We start from the raw sequence: 20,751 nt of genomic DNA on the forward strand, positions 1-20,751 counted from the left end.
GGTGGAATGAGGTAGTCCTTCTGAACGTTGAGAGGTAGAGTAAACCCCGCCCTAAACTTCTAAAAAGAGATGAGGAGCGCGAATAAGTCTGCCTATTACTGAGTGAACAGAAAATTGACAGGATTATGAAGCCTTCAAAAAGCCCTGTTTAGCTTGGTGCGTGGTTGGGGAGAAATGATTCCGGAACCAGCACGGAAACTAAGTGAGACACGCAATCTTTCCTATCGGTGGATAGTTAAGACAGTGGAAACGACGAATCAAAAAGATCGGGGCCACTTGTGTCTGCAAGGGAAGCAAGGGAAGCAAGATGGAAAGCGAAGAGAGAATGATGAGGGGAGTCCGAAGAGAGAAGAAGAAGAGGCGACAATAAGTAGGTGAAGGGGAGATGCAGAGACAAGAGAGGAATAAAGACTGCTATTGGTGCTTTATGAGAGACAGCGGGAACAAGCAGTCAGGTGTAGGCGTAAAGAAGTGTTTGTTGTGTTGAAGGGGGGACGATGATGGATGGTTGGAAAAGACAAGAGGTGGATATGAAGCTGCTTAAGACTGATGCTCCTGCAGACAAGCGTTCGTCGTCTGGCAGCAGAATCTATGGCACGCTAGAGTGACTGAGACCCTTCAGTGCCAGTTAGTTCTCAAAAATCACTGCCAGAACTGACAGAAAATGGTGATGGCTGAGGTGATGGCGCGCCGGCTTTGTGTAGTGTACCAGACTGCTGGGTTCGCAAGAGGGATGGGGAAGCCCTCTTTTCTTTTTTTGCATTTCTTTTTGGGTTTTACATTTATTTTATTTCTTTTCAGAATTGTTTCTTATTTTTAACCCGCTTTATTATTTCTTTTTTTTATGATTGGACTGTTGAGACGTTATTTGTCTGGATCACCTTCTGCTGACCCTCCCCTTCGAACGTGTCTCTACAATGGCCCATCGTCCATCAGTTTCACCGGTTGTTTCCAAATTGGCCCTTCCAGGGCCATTCTTTGTGCCAAATCTACTCATCATGCTGAGAAGAATCCTGTCGAGTGTTTCTAGAACGCTGGGGCACAGCTCCTGGTTAACTCAATCCGGAGGGGGCCTCTCTCTCTTCCTCGACACAGACCATGTCCCTTTCGCTGCGCGGAATATCAGGTGATTTAGACAGTATTCCCCGAGCGTCGCAAGGTGCCCGGGTCCGTTAACGGAATCCTAATTATAATCGCTAGGCAGGCTGTGTTTCCTTAATTTGGCGACATTCTACTACTGGGGCGGAGGTAGATTGTGGCCCTGTGGGGCCCTGTTTGGCGCCTGGCCCTACTGTAGGTACGAGTCTGAATATGGCGACATCACGATCACCATGGGCCGTCGGCTCATTCCCTCAACTTCCGATCCAGTAGTCCAACCCAGCCGCGGTGGTTGACGAAGAACCTGTACCGGAGATAAAGACTGGAAAAACGCGGTGCGAATCTGGGGCCCGAGGGCGAATGGCAGGAGGCGTCAGGGAAGCTAGTGCCTCGATCCATCACGTCGGGGTCTAGCCATGGCAGATAGTGGACCTATCATTAAGCGTAGGCGAATAGATTCAAAACGCGGGAAAGCCTGGGGCTTAGAAAGGCAACTGCGGGCTTCAATGTCGATATAGAGGCCGAAGTCCAAATGCAGAAGTGGGAGGTATTAGGGTAGACAAGCTAGTCCGATACGCTTCCTAAGTCGGGCATGTCATCAGATAACCTAGATATGGCGGGCCCTACTAGTTGAACGGCTTCTGCGTCCGCTGCAATCCTCGTATCGAGTCATGGGCCGGCTCCGAGCTACCAAAAGTTATGCTGGGGCAGAGAACATGCAAGCATATCTGGAAGGCCAGGAACCAGTTCACGCTTCATGGTTAACAGCTCGGAGGTGTTCGCAATGGGGGAGCCCCAAGTCATCAGATGGGGATGCAACCTTCGGACATCAACCAGATTCTACTTCTCCACGTTTGTAATGGATCTCCCTGGACTTCAACCATGTCTGAGAGGAGCGGAAGTATTTGTCCTGTTTTCCGTATGGAGAAAAGCAGGGTGGAGTTTGGCGCGGATGGTGATCATGCTAATATTCGGTCCCCACAAGTGTACTCTCCGTCCTGAGCGATCAAACTAACACGGACGGACAATTAGCGCCCAGAGCCCCAAAACGGACGAGAAGACGAGTCCTGGAAGGTTCAATTGGATGGACCGGAAAGAGCCAACAGACAGTGGATGGTCGCGGATAGTGGGCAGTGGTGAGTGGACACTTGCCAGGCGACAGAGCCGGGCCCGATGCCGCGAAATTGAGGGGGACCTCTCCACCGCTGGCCAGTGTTGGACTTATGACAGATGTCGGTTCGGGTACGAGCAGATCGCGTGTTTGATAGGAGAGAACTACTCGATTTGCAAGACAGACACATCGACAACTATGGCCAACATCATCCATGAGGGCGAGAGCCGACAACTCTGGATAATACCAGCCATTGGGGCAAGAACCGCAGCATAGAGGCTCGTGGGAGACGGGGAGTGTTCAGTAGGAGTCTCCGTGCGGCGTTATGGGATCATCGGAGGACCCACCGGCCTCATCTCGATGACACCCGCTTAAATTGTGGGCTCCACCACGTGGCTACTATTGGCTGTGATTGACTGGGATGACTTATCCCCTCGTGCTCTGATTTGCTGTTGGAGGCAGATCATCGGCCTCCTCTCATCATCACTCGCGAGTCCCAGTCGGCTCAGTCGTCAACAGGAGAAAGGGATAGGGATTTTGCGTTGGGCTTCGTTGGACTATCGGCTGTCGTGCCCGAGCATCATGATCCTCCGTGAATCCCTAGGTCGTTGGTGGACCATGGTCTAAGTTGACAGCCGGTTTACATTGTAGGAAATGCCAACCTGACTTAGCCTTCCTCCACAGCTCGTATCATAGTATAGAGTTTTGACACACCTCATCGCCATGAGGCTCTGGATAATGCCCTGTAGAAGTCATCTCCAGTGACCGGGGACAGAGTAGAGCTACTAGCTTAGGTAACGGACTTGTACCAAGTACCTCGACTCCCTCGGGCGCAGCACTCGCTCTCAGGAAAAGGAAAAGGACGCTAAGGAGACTGCGGAAAGTTGGTGGCTTCTCGCGTTTCGCTGGCTGTTAACCCCGAGGCCAATAAGAACGAGGCATTTGAGGATCGCTCGATCGGCCTTGTTACCTCCGTTCACGATCGACTGCGTACCTAGGTACAGAGACCGAGTCAGCAGTGAGTCTACTGACAAGCTCGTCCTTGTCTGACAAATGATCCGATTCTGTAGATAACTAACGAGTTGGTGCTCGGGCTTCATTCCACTCGGTCTCCAGTGGACTTTCCCCGAACTGCCCGCACTTGAATTGACTCGAGAAACTTTTACTTTTTACTTCCCCCCAACCCAATCCTCACCATGACGCCCTCCCATTCGCTTCCCAGACTGACAGTTGTGACACTGAACGGCCTGCATGACACTCGCCCAGCCTTGGCAACCAAGGTTTGCTATTTGGAATTAAAGTCATCTTCAGTGCGCTTATCTCTCTACGTTCCCATGGCGCCTGTCACCCTGGTCCCGCCCTAACCCCTCTGGGTATAGAAGCGATCTCTCGGGTGCTTTCCCGGGTGCTTTTTCATCATGTGGAGGCTATTCCGTGTCGGGATTCTCCCAGTCTAGGCCCGGGGTACAACCTTGGTAAGTCGGTGCAGGTCACCGTGGATCCCTCAGAATGTCAACACAAGATCTCCATGTCAACTACGAGTCAGGGTGGTTAGCGGGGTTGGAAGCTTGCTAACTGTTTACGACCTCATCCGCAGCTCGATGGACAACCTCGACGGCTGTTTCGGACTCCAAATTTGACCGCCATTGGAACCGATGCCAGGACCTACGCATGTGGCGGCCACTGAAACTTTGGCATTAGGGAAGGAGCAATGAAATAACAGAATCCTCTACATGTGGTTGGGCGATATGAGGATACCCTTGGTCATTCGACCCCAGCAGTTCTGCACCGACTCGTCACCCCGGTCCTTGAGGCTTGAGTCGGTGTGTTGCGCTGCCAAAAACGGCCCCAGTCATCTTCAGCCTCACCGGGGGCTGGTTCGCCTCTCCACCTGCTCTCTGTTGCCCCCCCAAAAAACCAGTTCATTCATCGTCAAGCCGCAGGTGGAGTGAAATAATGGCAGGGGCTTAGAGGACGTTAATGCGTGGCGACAGGTGCCCGGCCCACGATCTACAACCCTAGTGGGCACTGGGCACTGGGACCTGAGAACTGATAGTCGTATTGATGGGGTTGGATGGCTTGCGCAGGAACCAGAGCCAAGCTATCCCTGCCGCGAGTTTTCTTTGTCCTCACAAGCATCGCTCAACCGACAGGAACGGGTTTGGAAGGCCGATGGAAGGACTCTCTTCCCTTCTTTTCGTCTAACGGAAAGAGGATGCATGAACTCCATGGTACTAGAGAAACCTTATTCTCCCTGCCTCGTAGGTCTACTGAACTGCATTTGCCTGATGTCTCTGGTGATGGTGTGCTCACGGCCGACTAAGCTGCGCTTTCCTAATATTGACCATACCAGGGCCCTTGAGAGGACTCCATTAGTAGAGTGCCTTCCACAAAAGTAAGGCATCCACCATTCCTGCGGATACTGTCATATCTTTCTCCCACTTTTGCTAGGTGCAGAACCATATTCACACAGACACCATCACGAGTCATGGGTCTATTTTGAATCTCCACTGTGTTACTTACAATAAGTTGTACATGGGAAGGATGCGCGACAAGGATCGCCATGTGCAACCAAGTGCACGGAAACCATGGCGACCTCCTTGACAGATCCAACCATGGTTCACTCGACCTTCTGAAGTGTTCTAGAAAAGAGTTTAGGGCGTTCGATGGACGCTAAAAAGATGCGCTATCCCAAATGCGGCCCCTTTGACAAGGCAACTCACGGTCCTCCTCTCGTCGATTCGCAAGCGAATGGAGGGTCTGCTGATGACCCTCGGATGCCGAGTGGACCAGTTCCATAGATCTGATGCTCAAATCGCGCCTGACCTTGGCTCGCCGAAGCCTCTTGTCTGTTTTAGGGTGATGAAACAGGGGATCTGTTTTGGCTATCTAAGAATACCTGTGCCCTCCGCTTTCTTTTGTACACTGCAATCAGTCCCGTGGTTGAATGCTGCGCCTCGTTCCATCGCGAACTCCTCGTTTTGTTATTCCAGGGGAGCGCTTTTTTTAGCAGTTACAACATTGCGCCCGCCCTCTTGGATTCGCGGTCACTATTTTTGAAGACCAGAAGCCTGGAAGGGAGCCGATTCCAGATGGCGAGAAAATTAGACTCGATTCGTTGATTCCTTGAGTCATTGGGCTGGGAATGGCGCAACTCCCAAGAAAACTATCCTGGACCCTGTATTTTCCAGAAACGGCATCAATGGAAAGGCCGGGGCAACTTCTTGACTCCCGGAAATTTTGCTCCCAATAAATTGAAGGAGATTATCACGGGAAGCAAGGAACCCTTCAGAGACTAGCTCAGGGAAAGAACCTCAGCAGCGGATAGCAAGTCTGATCCGTATTGACTCCCATCCACAGCATAACTCAATTGACAGCGCGTTAATTCGGAAGCCTATGCATGAATTTCGTATACACACACGTGGCCTCAGAAGATGGCCAACGTTAACCAACATGATAGCAGGTAGCGCCCATCCCTGCGTGGCGCTTCGTTTGGCAGTGTACATGGAGGTTGCTGCAGCAAGATACTTCAAATTCTGTAAGCTGCACGTCCTCTCTCGACGATCCAAACTCTCCCTGGCCGATGATATGGACTCTCGAACCGATGTTGGGGCTTTACAACTGCATGGAGGGTTGCTGTCGGGGGACTAATAGCTGCACCACGGAGTGGAGAGGATCCTGGAGCTCCAAGAACATACCGTCGGTTTGTTGAAATCGGTCCACGAGAGCAACAGTGGCAAGCCACAAGGAAGGGTTCAGGCATCTTGACATGGTCACTACACAGGGAGATGAAACTAAAAAAAGCGGATAGGAAGTGGTCTCCAACACTTCGATGGGATCGCCTCCGTTTTATTGGGTGCCCTCCAGAGTCAACTCTATTCCTCCTGCCACGACTTCCATGACAGCCCATGGTCGGGATTCGGGGAACATTCCAACCAACAACTCCAGGTCACTGCCACTGTTGGTTGGCCCAAAGGGACCACGTTTAACTTCGACCAATCCATAAACAGTAAGAATGTCATCCGAACCTTCAAGTGCCCAGTTCCGACGAAGATCATCGGAAGCATCGTGGGGACTAGGGTTTAGTCTCATACGGAGTAGATACGGACACGGACACGGACAGCCGCCATAAAATCCGCTGACTGGTCATTCGAGAAGGCCAATCAATCGGCCAATTCATGCGAAGATTAGCGCGCTAAGCCGATCCGTCTCAATCTCAATCTATATCCCGACACATTACTTGGTCGATGATCGGCTTACCTTGCTGTCCATCACAACACAACTCAATTCTCAGCGAACGACGAGGGGGTGAGAAAAAGAGAAGGGAGGAGGCTAGTGACTTTAGGTCGGGCGGGGGCTCTTTCCCGCATGCTTCAGCCTGTCAGACTGTCAATAATGCCAGATTGAACCGTTAAGGAAAATTTCCCCATTTCCATGTCGATCGACTGGCGTCATCCAGTCTGCTGCCTATCCAGGCCCTCGACACTTTGAGTACTGTCCGCCAATCAATCCAACATGACGCCGCCGGCGCCGACCGACCCGTGAAATTGCCCCTGTAGTCGAAACTCTTCTGGGTTTATGCAAGCCTGAATTAACTACACAGCAGATACCATGGGCACGAGTCATCTTGCTGCAATGCGCGATGCACGCACAGGACCTCTGAGTCTGTCTGTGGCCGAATAGGGTTCAATAGGGCAAGTTGCCGGGAAACCCGAGCCGTGAAGTAAGCACCTTACTCTGCTTCCGTTTAGGCGTTTACAAAGACGGGTGCCGTCAAGACTTGAGAAGCGGTATTTCCAATCTATACTCCGCACTTGGTTGTGCATTTTACTTTCACCTACTCTTGAAGACGAACCGCTGTCTACGAGTACGGAGGGAGTGACCGTATTCTGTGTGCCATACTCGAGCGTACTTCTGTGATAACTGATTTGGGACAAACTCATCGCATGGGTTCACCCACGCCGCGACAGGGATCTCGGGCATGTTTTTAAGGTTTCAGGATCTCGGCCATGATCGGCCGGCTTTGAGCGGCTGTGACTGGTTGGATTAAATCGCCAGGCGCAACATGTGTCAACTTGAGCAGCAACCAAGTCAACGACATCACGAAGGGTCAATCTAGGGTTGATGGGTTTGTTCGAGGACCGCAATCAGTTAGTCTGCGATCAAGCGTGCCATCGTGGGTATCATTGTGGGGATTCATCAAATGGATCGAGATGAATATTGGTACATTACAAGCAGAAACACCAGGTGCCAGTAGATCACTAAACTACTGGACCACTGGCTAAACTACGGGGAATCAGGACGGAGTCTGGCCAGTGGCCGCGAGGAGTTGTGGGCCTTGCGGGTGAGTTTATGTGACAGTTGTGACGGGCTTGCGCTAACAACTAGTAAGGGCCAAATGCGACGAGCATTGATTAGACAATAGCGCTAAACTGTTGGATCTGTTATTTCTTCAAGCTCAACTGGAGGGGTAAACTGGAGCCCTCGGTGAATGTTGAGTCGTCGTTCCAGCCAGGGATGCTGAAGGCGATTGTCCTGCAGCCTGCTCATTGTCATTATTCCCATTCTCGTTCATCCGCTTCATGAGCTATGGCACAAAAGTCCGCGAATGAAGCGTGAGTAATCAGTCAGATGTACGGAGGACAGCGGCTATCGAGCGTCCTGGCATTTGCTCGCATTCTTTCCTCCCAAATCCTGGATTCCCCTGCAATTGGAATAACCAAGCAGGGGAATAACTAACGCCCATGGTACTTTGGCGCACCCTTTTTCTTTTTCTCGGATGCGAAAAAAAATGCTGAGGAATTTCTTCGGACGGCTCGAAGGCCGAATGGAGGCCTTACGCCGCACCGGCTGGTGCCGACCCAACACCACTACATCAATCAGGTGGCCAGCATCAAACTCAAACAGGGTTGGCAACTGCGCGCCCAAGGCACTACCACGGGGGCAAAACGCTTGAATTCTGGAAATCGGCTGCCAGAGCAGCTCTTGGCTTACTGGGCGACGAGGTAAGAAAAGGCCCCAGCGCAAGGAGGAACCGGAACCGGAGTCCGCTCCCGCGTCCTTCGAGGCCGTCGTATCGGGGTTCGCAACACGCCACGATCCGACGCTCCGTTGACCTCGGGCCTTGGGCGAACTATGAATACGGAGTCTCTGGCCTCGACTTGTACCTTGGTGAGTCGCAGACTTACAAGAGCCAGTATCCACTATCCACTATCACGGCCGAGGGATAGATTAATATTGAATTTGTAGGTCGCAAAATCATCTCGGTCGGGCGATGGGACTGGATACGGAATATGGGACTCCGTACTAGTATGCACTTTGGAGTGATGACTCTGTGATCGCAAGTCGAGACTCCAGCTCAAAACTTGGTGCATCCGGGGAGGTCTAGACTTTAACTAACTAGTTACTCCGGAGTAGTTACTAAGCGGCTCAGTCTCGTAGTACTTTGTAACTGACTAGTTATGCTTCATTGCTTGCATAATCAAACATTGTACAGTGCTGTTATGCTTGCTTGTATACATTTCGAACCCCGTAGGCATCGACTCATGTTTTCGGCAGCTACCTGTAGTTATCCGTGACCGCAGATGAGATTGTCTTCCCTTGACGGCAAGCTCGTGTTGTCGAGCTGGATAGTCGACTGATACTGCGTCTCGACGCTCCTACGGAGTATACGAACCTAGATAAACATAAGTATATGTACAACTGCTAACAGTGCAGAAACTCCCAAACCCCAACAGTGTATCTCTCTTATAAGGCAAACAAACGCTCATATCATCCAGACGAAACCGCAATCAACAAACCACCCGGTGGAGCGAGTCTCATCTTGCGCCTCACTCGCGCTACCTGGCTGCATGCCCACACTGTCTGCAGCCTGCACGGTACCTTCGTAGCTTCTTAGCTAGCACAAGCCAACTCCTGCGTTGAACTGCATGTTCTTTTCTTCCTCCCGGTCTATCCATCAACTATCAATTTGGGATCAGGCCATCCTAGCCTCTCCACGCACGCACCCGCTTGCTCGCAAGCCCCAGGTATCATGCATGCATGATCCCATGAGCCAAGTCCAAGCCAATTGTTTGCCCGTGTTACCGAACAGAGGCAGACAAGCGGACAAACAGAGACATTGTCTCGTTTCCTCCATGTTTGCTTTTCTGGCTTGCATAGGTTTGCGCCGTCTGTGGGACGGGACGATGGGACGGAACGCATTGGGTGGGATAGCTGCCAGGGCGGTGTTCATACAGAATATTGGTATCATTCTTGGGTCGAGAGTTGATGCTTGACGGCTGATCGGGGTGTTGATATTGATAATGGACTGGAGTCGGTGGTTACAGTATGTATACTAATCTACCGCGTTTGTTTTGACGATGTATACAGCTATATCCAGCACAGACCAATAGCTCTATCCCATGTTAAGTCATCACGCAGAAGTAGCGTGACAGTTGAAGGTCTTCTCAGTTCTCACTCCGCAATCAACCACCAGATAGATATGTCAACATCCACCCAACGATTGGAGCCAACGAATCCAACCTCAAATCCAAATCATGCGATGCACGCAACCGAGCCTCATCCACATCAACATTTGTCTACGGTGACTGAGTAACCTAGGTACCTCGAGTACCACTGATCATATCCCAATATCGATAATGCACTCGGCTCCCGTCTCGTCTGGTTGACCCCCAATAGCACCCTGCAAGCACCCTGCAACTCTCCAAGTCAGTCTCGCGGCATCGCCCCTGCCGCCCGTATTGAAATCTCACGGTGGGACGAACTATCCGTCGTTATTCGCTTGGGTCGGGTCATTCGTTGCTTTTTTTCTTCTTATTTTCGTTTCTTTTCCTTTCCTTCCCGTCGCCGGCTCCGTCTCCAGACTGACGGGACTCGAAAGACAGAGTCCGTGAACGTGATAAGCATGAGGGGGCCCGTCTGTGCACGTTGTTTGCTGGCTACGAGGTAGTTACATGCTACATGCATACTACTCCGTAGCGCCTGCAGCTAAGGACTGTGGATACCAGCTGACAATGGCATAGATCCAATCTAATCGGGATAATGGTCTATCTGTTGAGTGTTGAAGGACTGGGGAACCGGGGTTTGAATAAAGTGAAAGATTAGCTTCGCTTTTTTCTTTTCTTTTCTTTTTTTGGCCCCTTTTCTCTCTTTTTCCTCTCTTCTGATCCCACATGAATTTAGTGATACGGAGATAGGGAGGGAAGGAAAGGACTATTGCAAATTGTACAACGTGTAGTGGTGCCTTTCGGTTGGAGGACGTGGAGAGGCCTACAACTTGGAATATTGTGGGTTAATGTAATGTAATGCAATGAAACGAAATTAAATGGATAGACTGAATTGTCATGTCTTATGTGTTAACTAGCCAGAAACTAACGCCCAGCCACTGCACCTGACCCAACCTGTAGCTTGTATTGTGTATTCGTATGCACCTTTCCGCCCTGTTAATACAAGTTTCATGAATAGTGAAATAAGAAAAAAAGAGAAAAAAAAAAAGACGAGACATGGAAATGGAAACTGAAAGATGAGGATAAAAAAGTAAGCATCCCCTCTACAGCCGATAATCATACAAAATGGTGTGTCAATAGTACCGAGACATGAAGCGGGAAGCTGCTGCCCGGTGTTGGGGACTGCCTCAGTTGTTGTCGTTCAATTAACCTCGTGGGCGTATCCACTGCTTCCGGTGAATGCGATAACCGCCGATTTGTTGATGGGTAATATTTCCACCCTCATTAGATTTGTCCAGAGCACGGACCCCGAGCGCCGATGGACCCATAGCTTGAATTTTGGCTAGCTGACTTTTGAAATGCTCGCCATGAGAATTAATGACGTAACGTAATAGGATGAAGGATAAGTTGCGCGATACGAGCGTTTCACTGATTAGAGGATACAATCGAATAACTGTTTGATGCATTACTCATGGGTGGTTCGAGCTCTGAGAACCTGGCTGCGTAGAAGGCTCAGGCTTCGGCACCAGGGGCGACGGTTCTAGAGGAGGGATCCGGTTGATTGATGGCGAAGACATCGCATGTTGCCCATTGGAATTTGTTGAGAGATGGCTGTGTAGCCCCATTGCATTCTCTCTTTGCCTGCGCTCCTCCTGCTCCGGGGTCATGCATTTCACCGGCGGCGGAATCGGAGCGTCGGGCGAGCTTCTTCCCATCAGCTTCGGACTTGGCTCTAGCCTTTGTACTGGCGGCAAGATCGGCGCACCAGCCATGCCTCCAGCAGTCGCCGGCCGTGGAGATTGTTTGGTAGGACTAAGTCCGGATAGTAGAACATGCTGGGAATGAGGGGACGAAGCCCGGTTCGCAGTAGGGGTCGCTGTAAACGATACGTTTCCACTGTGAATTGAGGAAAACGAAGCCTGATTTCCGGTGCTAGGACGCGGAGTGTGATGTGGCGTCCAGGGCGCAGGGCCGTCGGAAGAGGCCATAGGTGGGAATCCGGCAAGAGGTCCAACATCACGATTGCCTTGGGTGGGAGACATTGATGGTCTATTTTGGATGGGGGACGGGAGGGTCGGGCTGTGGATTGTGTGAGAGGATGAAGGTCGTCGAGTAAAAGTCGGGGCTGGAGGGAGCGGGCCACGGCCATTGAGTGGGAATTGGTGGATTGACGGCAGCTTCGGCTGCTCTTGAGACGAAACATGGCCGTTCACACCTTTTGAAGGAGAGAACGGCGCGCGAGATGGGCTGAAAGGAGCTGCATGCGATGATTGAGGTCGGCGTTCGGGAGAAATGGGGAAAGGCACAGCATGGATTGGCGGATGAGGTAGAGAAGGGTGTGGTTGTTTCGTCGGGGATCCATTGACGACTGCCCGGGCTGCAGCCGCATTGCTTTCTGTCGTAGTTGGAACAGCCTTCGTCGCATTGGCCGGCGTGCCATCTGGGTGACCTTCAACAGGACCAGACGGCGAAGAACCAACCTTGAACTTGAGCGGCGGCAATTTGGGGAGCTTCGCTTCCTCTTCGCGGCGTTTGCAATCCCGGCAGACGAAATGGAAGTCTTCGCTCTCAGCCTCGTTCTGTTTGATCCCAAGGCACTTGCTGTGCTGCCACACATTGCAGTTCTCACAAGCAACGCTATGGGAGCCGTCATCCTACGCAAGTTAACTGGAGGACGGACAATGTTTTGACTTGTCAATCGAACTTACAATATTTTCTCCGTGAACACCACAGCCAGAACAGTCGAAGATCCACTCGTCTTCTTGAGAGAGATCCTCCAAGTTCTTTCGCTGTTTCTCCAATTCCGACTTAAGCTGCCGTTCGGAAATCCGGCTCTCCCCTCTTTCAAGCTTCTTTTGCTCCTCTTCAATCCGTTGCAGCTCGGCCTCGTGCAGCACACGTTTTCTTTCACGCTCCTTGATACGCTGTTCGCGCGTCATGATACGTGAATGCCGTTCGTGTTCCATTTTCTTCAATCTCTCTTCCTCCTCGCGGGCGGCGGCGAGTTCTTCTTCCCGTTTCTGCGCAGCTTCAATGGCCTCCCGGTCGTGTCGCTCCTTCTCACTCTTCTGGGCGATACGGCTTGACCTCTTGGCACCAGCGATGAGTTGGAGGTTGAAGAGCTCCTTTTCGCGCTTAACCTTTTGGCGCTCCTGGGATGCTTCCTCCTGCTCAATTACCGGGAGCACTTGTTCTTCGATCCTACCCCTGAGTATCTTTTCGTCCGCATCTCTTGTGTTTCGTAGCGACTCTAGGAACTCTTTGTAATCGTCTAGCGTAACGGCGATGCATTCCCATTTCATTCCCTCAAAGGGGTCTTGGTCCTCGACGTCGAGTTTCACCTCAGTGTTCTCCTCCTCGGATTCGTCATCGTAGTCGGCGCCGGTGACTTTTCTCCGCTTGGACGCTCTCACAGCTCGCGCACTCTTTCTCTTGGGCTTGGGCTTGGACTTGGACTTGGACTTTGCTGGTTTCGGAGGAGGGAGAGGGGGGTCAGTACGGCGGTAGAGTCGGTTATCATCTAGAATATAGTAGTATCGGCCTTGACGGTCGTACCCAACTTCTTCAATACGCTTGGGTGCTGTCAGCATGAGTCGCAAGGCTGGGGCGGCTAGATACTCACCCATTCCAACTGGTCCGTCTCCCTTTGTGCCGGCATCTTATCACGGATCCGATCGGGGTTCCAGAATGTCCAGACGGTAAGCTGATGAAGGACTTGAAGTTTCAAAAAGACATCAAAGTCCAAGAACCTGTTCGGGACTTCATCGTGCCCGAAGGGGTTTGTACGGTGCGAGGCTTTTGCATTGTACTGTCGTCGCGTGTATTCGTCAAAATTATCGAACCTAAGATCATAGAGTAAAACCTGTTAGCTCCCGCAAGGTGTAGGTAGAGATGTGTTTCACGTACGTAAGTCCGCGATGCGACGAAACCCATTTCAGGAGACAGAGCCCAATCTCCAAAAGCTTCTCGGAAGGTTCAGGTTTAAGACATTCGTTTTCCAGATCCTAAGCAAGAAAATTATGTTAGTCCGCGAAATACAGAACAGCTAGCTATCGGGGAGATTTTAGCCCTATGTTTAGAGGGAAGGCTTCAGCATACTTCAATTCCAAAATCTTCGTCGATTTTCATTGGTTTCCCAAAGATGGCGATATACTGCATGAGGTTCGCAAACTCCCAGGAGTTTCGAAGCTGCGTGAGCAAGCCAGGCTCCTCGCGTGGCTGCTCCGTCGGAGCGTCCACCTCGGAGCGGGTGCGCTTTCGCGATACCATGAAGGCGGTTCGAGACCGTTAAAAAAGGCGCCGCGGCGCAGGGGCAAATTTCGTACGAACTGAAATTTTGGCAGCGTTCCCGAAAAATGGTGCCAGTAGGTCTGATTAAAAAAAGTGTCAAAAGTATAATTGCGACTTTGGTCCTAAAAACCAGAAAATGCTATACTCCAAAAGGTGGGCGTGTTCAGGCGAGAAGGACGGATGAGCTCACAGAATCTCCGGAGGCGCGCGTCGAGATCCGCCCGTCAGGTGACTTCCGATAAGGCTGACCCAGCAATACGACAAAGAGGCGACAAGGGGAGATTTTTTTGCATTGCATGCGATTAATCAGTGTAATTATACAAATTCCCGTCAAGAAATACAAATAGAGAGTAACAATGCAATCAATTGAAGACTAAAAACCAGGAGTCTCAGCCAACTAACGAAACACATAACTAGATCTTGGTATCTTGCATCAGAGGTCTATCTCAACTGATATCAGGGAGGCGGAAAAAGACCATAGAGCACAATGAAACAGAGAACAGAGAAACAGAGCGCCGTCCATATCAATATCCACACAATCAAGTAGTCACGTACCGTGATGGCCGAAAGAAATCTGAGTAGATAAACAGGGGAATAAGAGAACCCTAAGTTAGAAGCAGAGGCAAAAAGGCAAAGATAAAAAAACAACAGCGAAAAGAAAGCAAACCCCCTCGCCTGACCGTCAGGAAACCAAGCCCAGCCCAGTATGCTGATGAACACCATTTCTGTTGATCTTTCAAACAAATCCCCTCTTGATGCTGGTATCCTTTCCGTTATTTTTGTGTATTTTCTCTTTTTTTTCTCCCCATCATGCATGTATACCACAGTTGCGCCTTGTAACCCATTTTCGCCTAAACCCGTCCCATGCAAGTCGTAAGTGTATCAAGTATACCCAAAGAAATCGAAATCGAACGGAAGCAATGCTTTTCAACTTTTTACATGGCAACACCCGGTGCGCCGTCGGACACGTTATCGGAGAGATTGATTAGAAGTTGAGCTAGACACCGCTTTGTGGCTGCGTCGTCGCGGAGAACCGAGGAAAAGGTCGCATCTCGTAAAGGCTCGGGAAGGCATTGGCGTAAAGCCTCGCGGGCGCGGCTGTTATCGCTTAATCTATCTATCGGTCAGTACTGCTTCAAAATAAGCCAATAGAGTTAAACTGAACGTACCGGAGGAAACAGCGCACGACATGCTTGAGGAGCCTCACGGTCTGTTGCTCAACCAGTTGAGTGACCATATTACTCAGAACTGTTCCCACGGCGTAGAACCTCTCATATGTCGCACATATATATGCCAACCCGATATCATCCAGTAAGATCTTCTGTACAATGAAGATAGCGACCGTCTTACTTAGCTCCGAGCCCGTTTCCATGATACGAAGGCAAAGAGGGATTATCTCGGTAGTGAGGAGAAAGTTGATGACATCCGACGAATCATTCTTGACCAGCGCGCCGATGACACCCAGAGAGGTGAGGCGGAGGTACTCGAAGGGGCGAGATTTCGAGGTGGTATTCAGAAATGGATAAAGGAATAAAGGAATGTGGGCTAGTCGCAACAGAAATAAGAATCAGTAAGGCTAGTTAAGCCATCAATATCAAAGTTGCCACGTACCGTTCAGGAAAAGGGTGCGGGTCTCATTGTGAGACGCTACACACTGCAACAAGGCCAGTGCGTTGCAAACCCGATTTGAAGCCGCAGCAGTAAGTTGCGACGGGTTCAACAGGGGATATACGGAAATGATTTCTTGGAGTAGTGCGGTCATGACACCTGTTCAGCAAGAAAAATTAATTAGCCTTTGTTGTTCGGAAAGACACCCCAACGGGTGTCCAAGAGGGGGGTTCCCTACCAAAAGAGTGCCAAATGACAAGTGCCAGCTCAGGCACCTGTTCCCTCTTTTTGCTGAGCTCCATCAAAGCAGTTTCTCTGCGATTCGGGTCCAGAAGCTCCGCAACCCAGATGAAAACCTTGCGGTTCTCATCGCTAACTCCGCCATCGATCATTGACATCGCACCCGGCAGCGCGCCATCCCCACCGACGCCTCCGGCACCCACTCCCTGAGTTGAGTTGTTGGCCGCAGCATTCCCGGCCATAGCTATACGGTTATAGTGCTGTTGTTGAGCTGCGGCAGCTGCGGCGGCGGCGGCCTGAACCTGGGCATGTTGCTGGGCGACAAGCGTAGAATGTTGCTGTGCCTGATGCGGGTGGTGTTGGGCTTGGTGCTGCTGCTGCTGCTGCTGATGCTGCAACCAAGCGGCATCAGCCTGGGGATACTGATGCTGATGAGAAAAGACGTGCTGACTTTGCGTTTGAAGCATGGCGGGCCGACGAAGGATCGATACTTAGGAGTGTGCTGCAATCCGCCCTGACCGACCGGAAAACTCGAATTGACGGTAGGGAGGGCTGAAGGGAACAAGGAGTGGTCAGTTGGTAAGAACCGAGAGAAGATTCATTGATCAATACGCCGAAGTCGGTTGCGAGAATTGAATGAGGGATAGACACCCGGGGTGAGTGCGAGGTAGAGGGTTGGATTGGATGTGAAACGGTGATTGAGGCGAGCGAGGTTCGGGCTCCGGGAGGCGGGGAGACGCAGGGTGGTTGCAGGTTCCGACCGGGCCTCGAGAACCTGACTCAGACTCAGCTGAGCTCCAACTTTAGTCCATCGATGCAGAACAGGGAATCATCCCGACCGGCTCAGCGATGCTCTTAAGTTCCACTAATATTCATCTTCAGTATTGTTTCGCTGCCGGGGATCTTTTTCGAAACAACCCTCGATCGCTTACCATTGGATGGGCTGCACGTTACGCTCGGCGCACGGGTTATAATGACGGACGCATAACTGGGCCATCTCAAGCTACTTATAATGAGTGGCTAAGACTCCCGTCCTGATGCACCGTACAGTGTACATGCATCCCCCTTGCCATCTGCTTCTTCAGTACAGACTGGGCGTTGTTGGGCCGGCGTTTGTTGTTGTCTCCCATGCTTCCGATATCAGGAGCTTAGCAGAGCATTCGATATGGTAGTTTTACGATATATCTGCCGAAGTAGTAACAAGGATATTCGCATTCTCGTTATACTTATACTAGTATGTACATCAAATCATTTCCATCATAATACAGGTATCTCCCAAAGAAGAATGAAAAATTGCGGTGGTAAAGGCAGTCAGCCAGATCCATCCGTCGTGCGCCTCATCCGTCCGTATAGAAAAGGTCAATAAAGCGTCAAATCATATTTAAGAATCTCTTCAAGTCATGCTGTCCACTCTCAGTCTCGTCGTTAATCGTTATGCCCGTGATCTGGATCGTCCTGATCGCCTGCTCCGTCTAGTCCGTCGGTCTGAACTCTCGCTGGCTAGAAGGTTGTTAGCAGGATGATTCAGTAATGAATGAGAGAGGCGAAACTGGGTAATCAAACTTACTTGTGCTGGTGTAATAGCTGTAATAGCTTGGGTAGGTGTAGTCGCTGCTCTTCTCATCGTGGTCGTCCTTCTTTCTCCTCAGTCCGAGACAAAGCGCAATCGCACCGAGAATGATTCCTATCGTTGCGAGACTACCCCATTTCGATTTCCCTTCGCCACCATGTTCACCACCAGATGGTCGCGCACCGAACCATGTGCGGCCTTGAGGCCGATGCGTGTGATGCGAATAGTGGTCTTCCACGTAGGTCTCCTCTCGCTTTCTTCGCTTGCCGCAGCCCAGGCAAGCAAGAATGCTGTTCAGGAGGCCGCGGGCACACAGACAGAGACAGACGAGGAACAACAAAAACACACCAGCAAGTGTTCCGATCACAATACCCGCGATAGCACCACCACTTAGGCCGCCACCGCTGTCTTCCGGAGCGTCGACCCCAAGCGCTGGGGACCCATCGGTGGTCACAGGCGTTTCGAAAGCTTGAGTTGTCGTCGCGGTTTCAGTAGCGGTGTTTGAATCTGTCGGGCGCACCCCGGGGGTGGCCGTATCAGTAGCCCAAATCGAGGTAGTGGCAGCCAAAACACACTCGCCGTCACTGCAGACATCTTGAGCGCCGCAGCACTTGCTGCCGCACTGGCTCTCTCCAATATCGGCTCGACAACTTCCGGAGCCCCCTCCCGAGCCTGTCGGGCTCGCGACCCAACTACTCCATACAGATGTGAGTGTCTGGACGTCGGTTTCGGTCTGGAGGTAGGTGCTGGAATAGTATTCCCAAGCTCCGTCTCCACCTCCACTCGAACCACCGCCGGAACCGCCTGAAGACGAACAGACCGCTTGGCCACCATCGTCTGTAATGCATTTTTCGCCAGAGGCACAGCAAAGCTGGCTGTAGTAACCACATGGGTTGTTGCAAGATCGTTGTTCAAGGCTGGCCCCCTCATCCGCTGTCGGCCCTAACGGACTGGCATGTGCGATTTGACACTGGCTCAGCAATGCCAGTATCGATGTGGCCGACTGTAGTAATCGTGAGGAATGCATTGCGAATATGACAGCAGTTCAAGAATCTTCGGGCGATCGGTATGGAAACAGTCAGGAATGCGCTGACAGCCTGACAGCCGCAATTGTTGGCTGCAGGGCCCCGGCTCTTAACTCCGACTAAGATCCCGCCGTATGGTGACTGCGATCAACAGATCAAGACAACAACTCCCCTCAGCAAACAGGTGGAAGGTAGAATGTTTAAGAACGTGAAGAAAATCGACGATAACCGAAAGAGGAGAGGGAAAAATGAGAGGTAAGGGAGGGGAGCCGGAGCTGTCGTGCCCGTGCAGGCGTTTGCCGATTTTCCCAACTCCCAGCCTCCTCACTCCTGCAAGTAAATATACAAGCCCAACCACCGCATTTCTGAGACAAAAACCACCAATCGGTTTAAGGGCCCATGCGATCACTATGGAGTCATTAGTTTTCTATTTTAGAAAATTCTAAGGCTGGACCCTAATTTTTTCCCGTCCTGCGTCGTCACTGCTCTACGAAATTTCCATCCTGGAGTGAGGGAAGCCCCTCCAACACCGTCCAACATCCCCGCATCTGTCCATGCTGGGCAATAGCGTCAGCCATTATTGCGCTCACGAGGGAAGTCAGCGGCCAATTCATGTTCAATCAATCAGGTCACAATATTTGCTCACGAGGTGGCAATTACTTTATCTCCCGAGTCTCAGACACTTCTCTCGTATCGACTGGAAGTCTGGAAGCCTGACTATCAGGTACTGATGGGCACTGGTTAATTAGTCGCTAACCAGCATCGGGCGCTCCACCGGCTTTGTTTCGCCCACTGTCCATTTGACTGGTTGCTTACCCTGGAGACTGCAGGGACAGCCTGTCAGTCCCGCTCTTTGTGCTGCAGGTTTTTGGGTTGTGACGATCAAGCGGTGTGCATGAGCAATTGTCGGTGGCATTTCTCGAGTCCTTACGTCGTTTTTCACTCTCTCGAGTATCCTGGGCGTCCGCGAGTGTGGGGTGATTGAAGGTCGAGTCTGACATTGCCAAGCTGGCCGTATTATAAACTTGATTTTGAGATCAAACCAGTAGATACAAACTAAACGTACGGTTGTAATATAGAACATTACTCGTGTAGTCATTCCATATATCCATCAAAGACATCGTCATATACAAATTCCATGCAAAGTTTTCGTTCATCCAGGGTCATATACATGCCCATGCTTGCTGCTGCATCATATAAAGAACCCAGCAACGCCGACAGCCACACCAACAACGAGGTCATGAAGGCTCGAAGTCCGTCTTGACCCTGCTCCGTCAGCTCCACCCTCATAATTCCCACAAACTCCCAGGTTAAGACCATGGCATGCAGACTCGCGCAAGCTGGAGCATGTCGAAGCCGCACCTTGCCCGCCGCCAGCCTGCGTGAAGTCCGCTCCTCCTCCCGTCACAGTAACCCCATACCCCCCAAAGTGTGTAATGCACTGAGAAAAGTCGCTCTGACATCGACCATAGTATGAGGAGCATTCGTCGGCATCGGAGAAGGACGTAGGTACAGCGACAAATGGGTAAGCGCCCGATATTGTCGACCCCGTAACTTGAGGCCCGTTGTCGTTTGTCGGCGTCGCATCTGACGTTTGAGGGGAATTGAAACTCCCCGCTCCAATTGTACCAGTGCAGGCCGCCCTGCTCGGACAGCATGCGACATGGTGTGCTTCGTCGCTGGTACAAATAGACCCTGATCTGCAGCAGATGTCTGGGTTGTCTAGATCACCGCATCCGTTGTACCCTCCAGGGCAGTTGCCATCGCGCTTCTTCAAGAGTTGTAAGACATCAAATGCTCTCCTGCTTGTATCGGGGCTTGCTGTGATAGGGGCATCGAATGGAACGGTCTCGATCGAAAGTGCGGTCGAGGCGAGGAATGTGGCCGCAATCCAACCGGATATCTTCATTCTCGAGGGTTAGGCTTGGACCGTCCCGCCGCAATGGAAAGAAATTTGCGATAGGGACAAGAATATCTTTGTAAGAGTAGAAAGTGATGTTCTGTCAAGCGGCTCCAATAATTCAGGGCTCTTCCGTCGGGTAGCGATGACGATGAGGTGGCTGGCGATCAACAAACTACTCGAAGCGGCAAAACAGAGTGAGATCCGTGGGTGGGCCTGAAACCCACGGGCGCCAAGAGCAGTGCCGCCCTATACTGAGTGAGACCCCAACCACCTCACTACCATATATTGCATCACGACGGATACTCAGGTCACTTTAATAAGACTGAAACAGTACTCTGCCGGGTATTAATCTCGTCAAATGGAGACGACAATTCTTTGGTTTGAGCCATACCGGATTCCAGAACCAAGCTTAAAAGCAAGTTAACTTTGGAGCAACAAGCCAACCAGACTTGACCTAC

The 20,751-nt window shown here is 51.2% G+C and overlaps 4 protein-coding genes across 4 annotated transcripts; all 4 read right to left on the reverse strand.

Annotated features, from left to right (window-relative positions):
• Window positions 1-11,126: 11,126 nt before the first annotated feature.
• Window positions 11,127-13,926, reverse strand: APUU_60199A (putative PHD finger domain protein; the record flags this gene model as incomplete). Its single annotated transcript, XM_041707016.1, has 5 exons — window positions 11,127-12,311; window positions 12,366-13,229; window positions 13,280-13,499; window positions 13,564-13,661; window positions 13,756-13,926. 5 exons carry the CDS (start codon window positions 13,924-13,926, stop codon window positions 11,127-11,129), a joined length of 2,538 nt encoding a protein of 845 aa, XP_041559345.1.
• A 956-nt stretch (window positions 13,927-14,882) lies between these two features.
• RCD1 (Rcd1-like cell differentiation family protein) lies at window positions 14,883-16,262 on the reverse strand (the record flags this gene model as incomplete). The annotated part of the gene is made up of 4 exons (XM_041707018.1): window positions 14,883-15,060; window positions 15,117-15,492; window positions 15,559-15,714; window positions 15,794-16,262. 4 exons carry the CDS (start codon window positions 16,260-16,262, stop codon window positions 14,883-14,885), a joined length of 1,179 nt encoding a protein of 392 aa, XP_041559346.1.
• A 965-nt stretch (window positions 16,263-17,227) lies between these two features.
• APUU_60201A (uncharacterized protein) lies at window positions 17,228-18,392 on the reverse strand (the record flags this gene model as incomplete). The annotated part of the gene is made up of 2 exons (XM_041707019.1): window positions 17,228-17,295; window positions 17,363-18,392. The coding sequence occupies 2 exons, from the start codon at window positions 18,390-18,392 to the stop codon at window positions 17,228-17,230; spliced, it is 1,098 nt and encodes a 365-aa protein (XP_041559347.1).
• A 1,190-nt stretch (window positions 18,393-19,582) lies between these two features.
• APUU_60202A (uncharacterized protein) lies at window positions 19,583-20,299 on the reverse strand (the record flags this gene model as incomplete). The annotated part of the gene is made up of 1 exon (XM_041707020.1): window positions 19,583-20,299. The coding sequence occupies one exon, from the start codon at window positions 20,297-20,299 to the stop codon at window positions 19,583-19,585; it is 717 nt and encodes a 238-aa protein (XP_041559348.1).
• Between the last annotated feature and the right edge of the window lie 452 nt (window positions 20,300-20,751).

Source organism: Aspergillus puulaauensis, chromosome 6 (assembly GCF_016861865.1).
Source record: "Aspergillus puulaauensis MK2 DNA, chromosome 6, nearly complete sequence".
NCBI lineage: Eukaryota > Fungi > Ascomycota > Eurotiomycetes > Eurotiales > Aspergillaceae > Aspergillus > Aspergillus puulaauensis.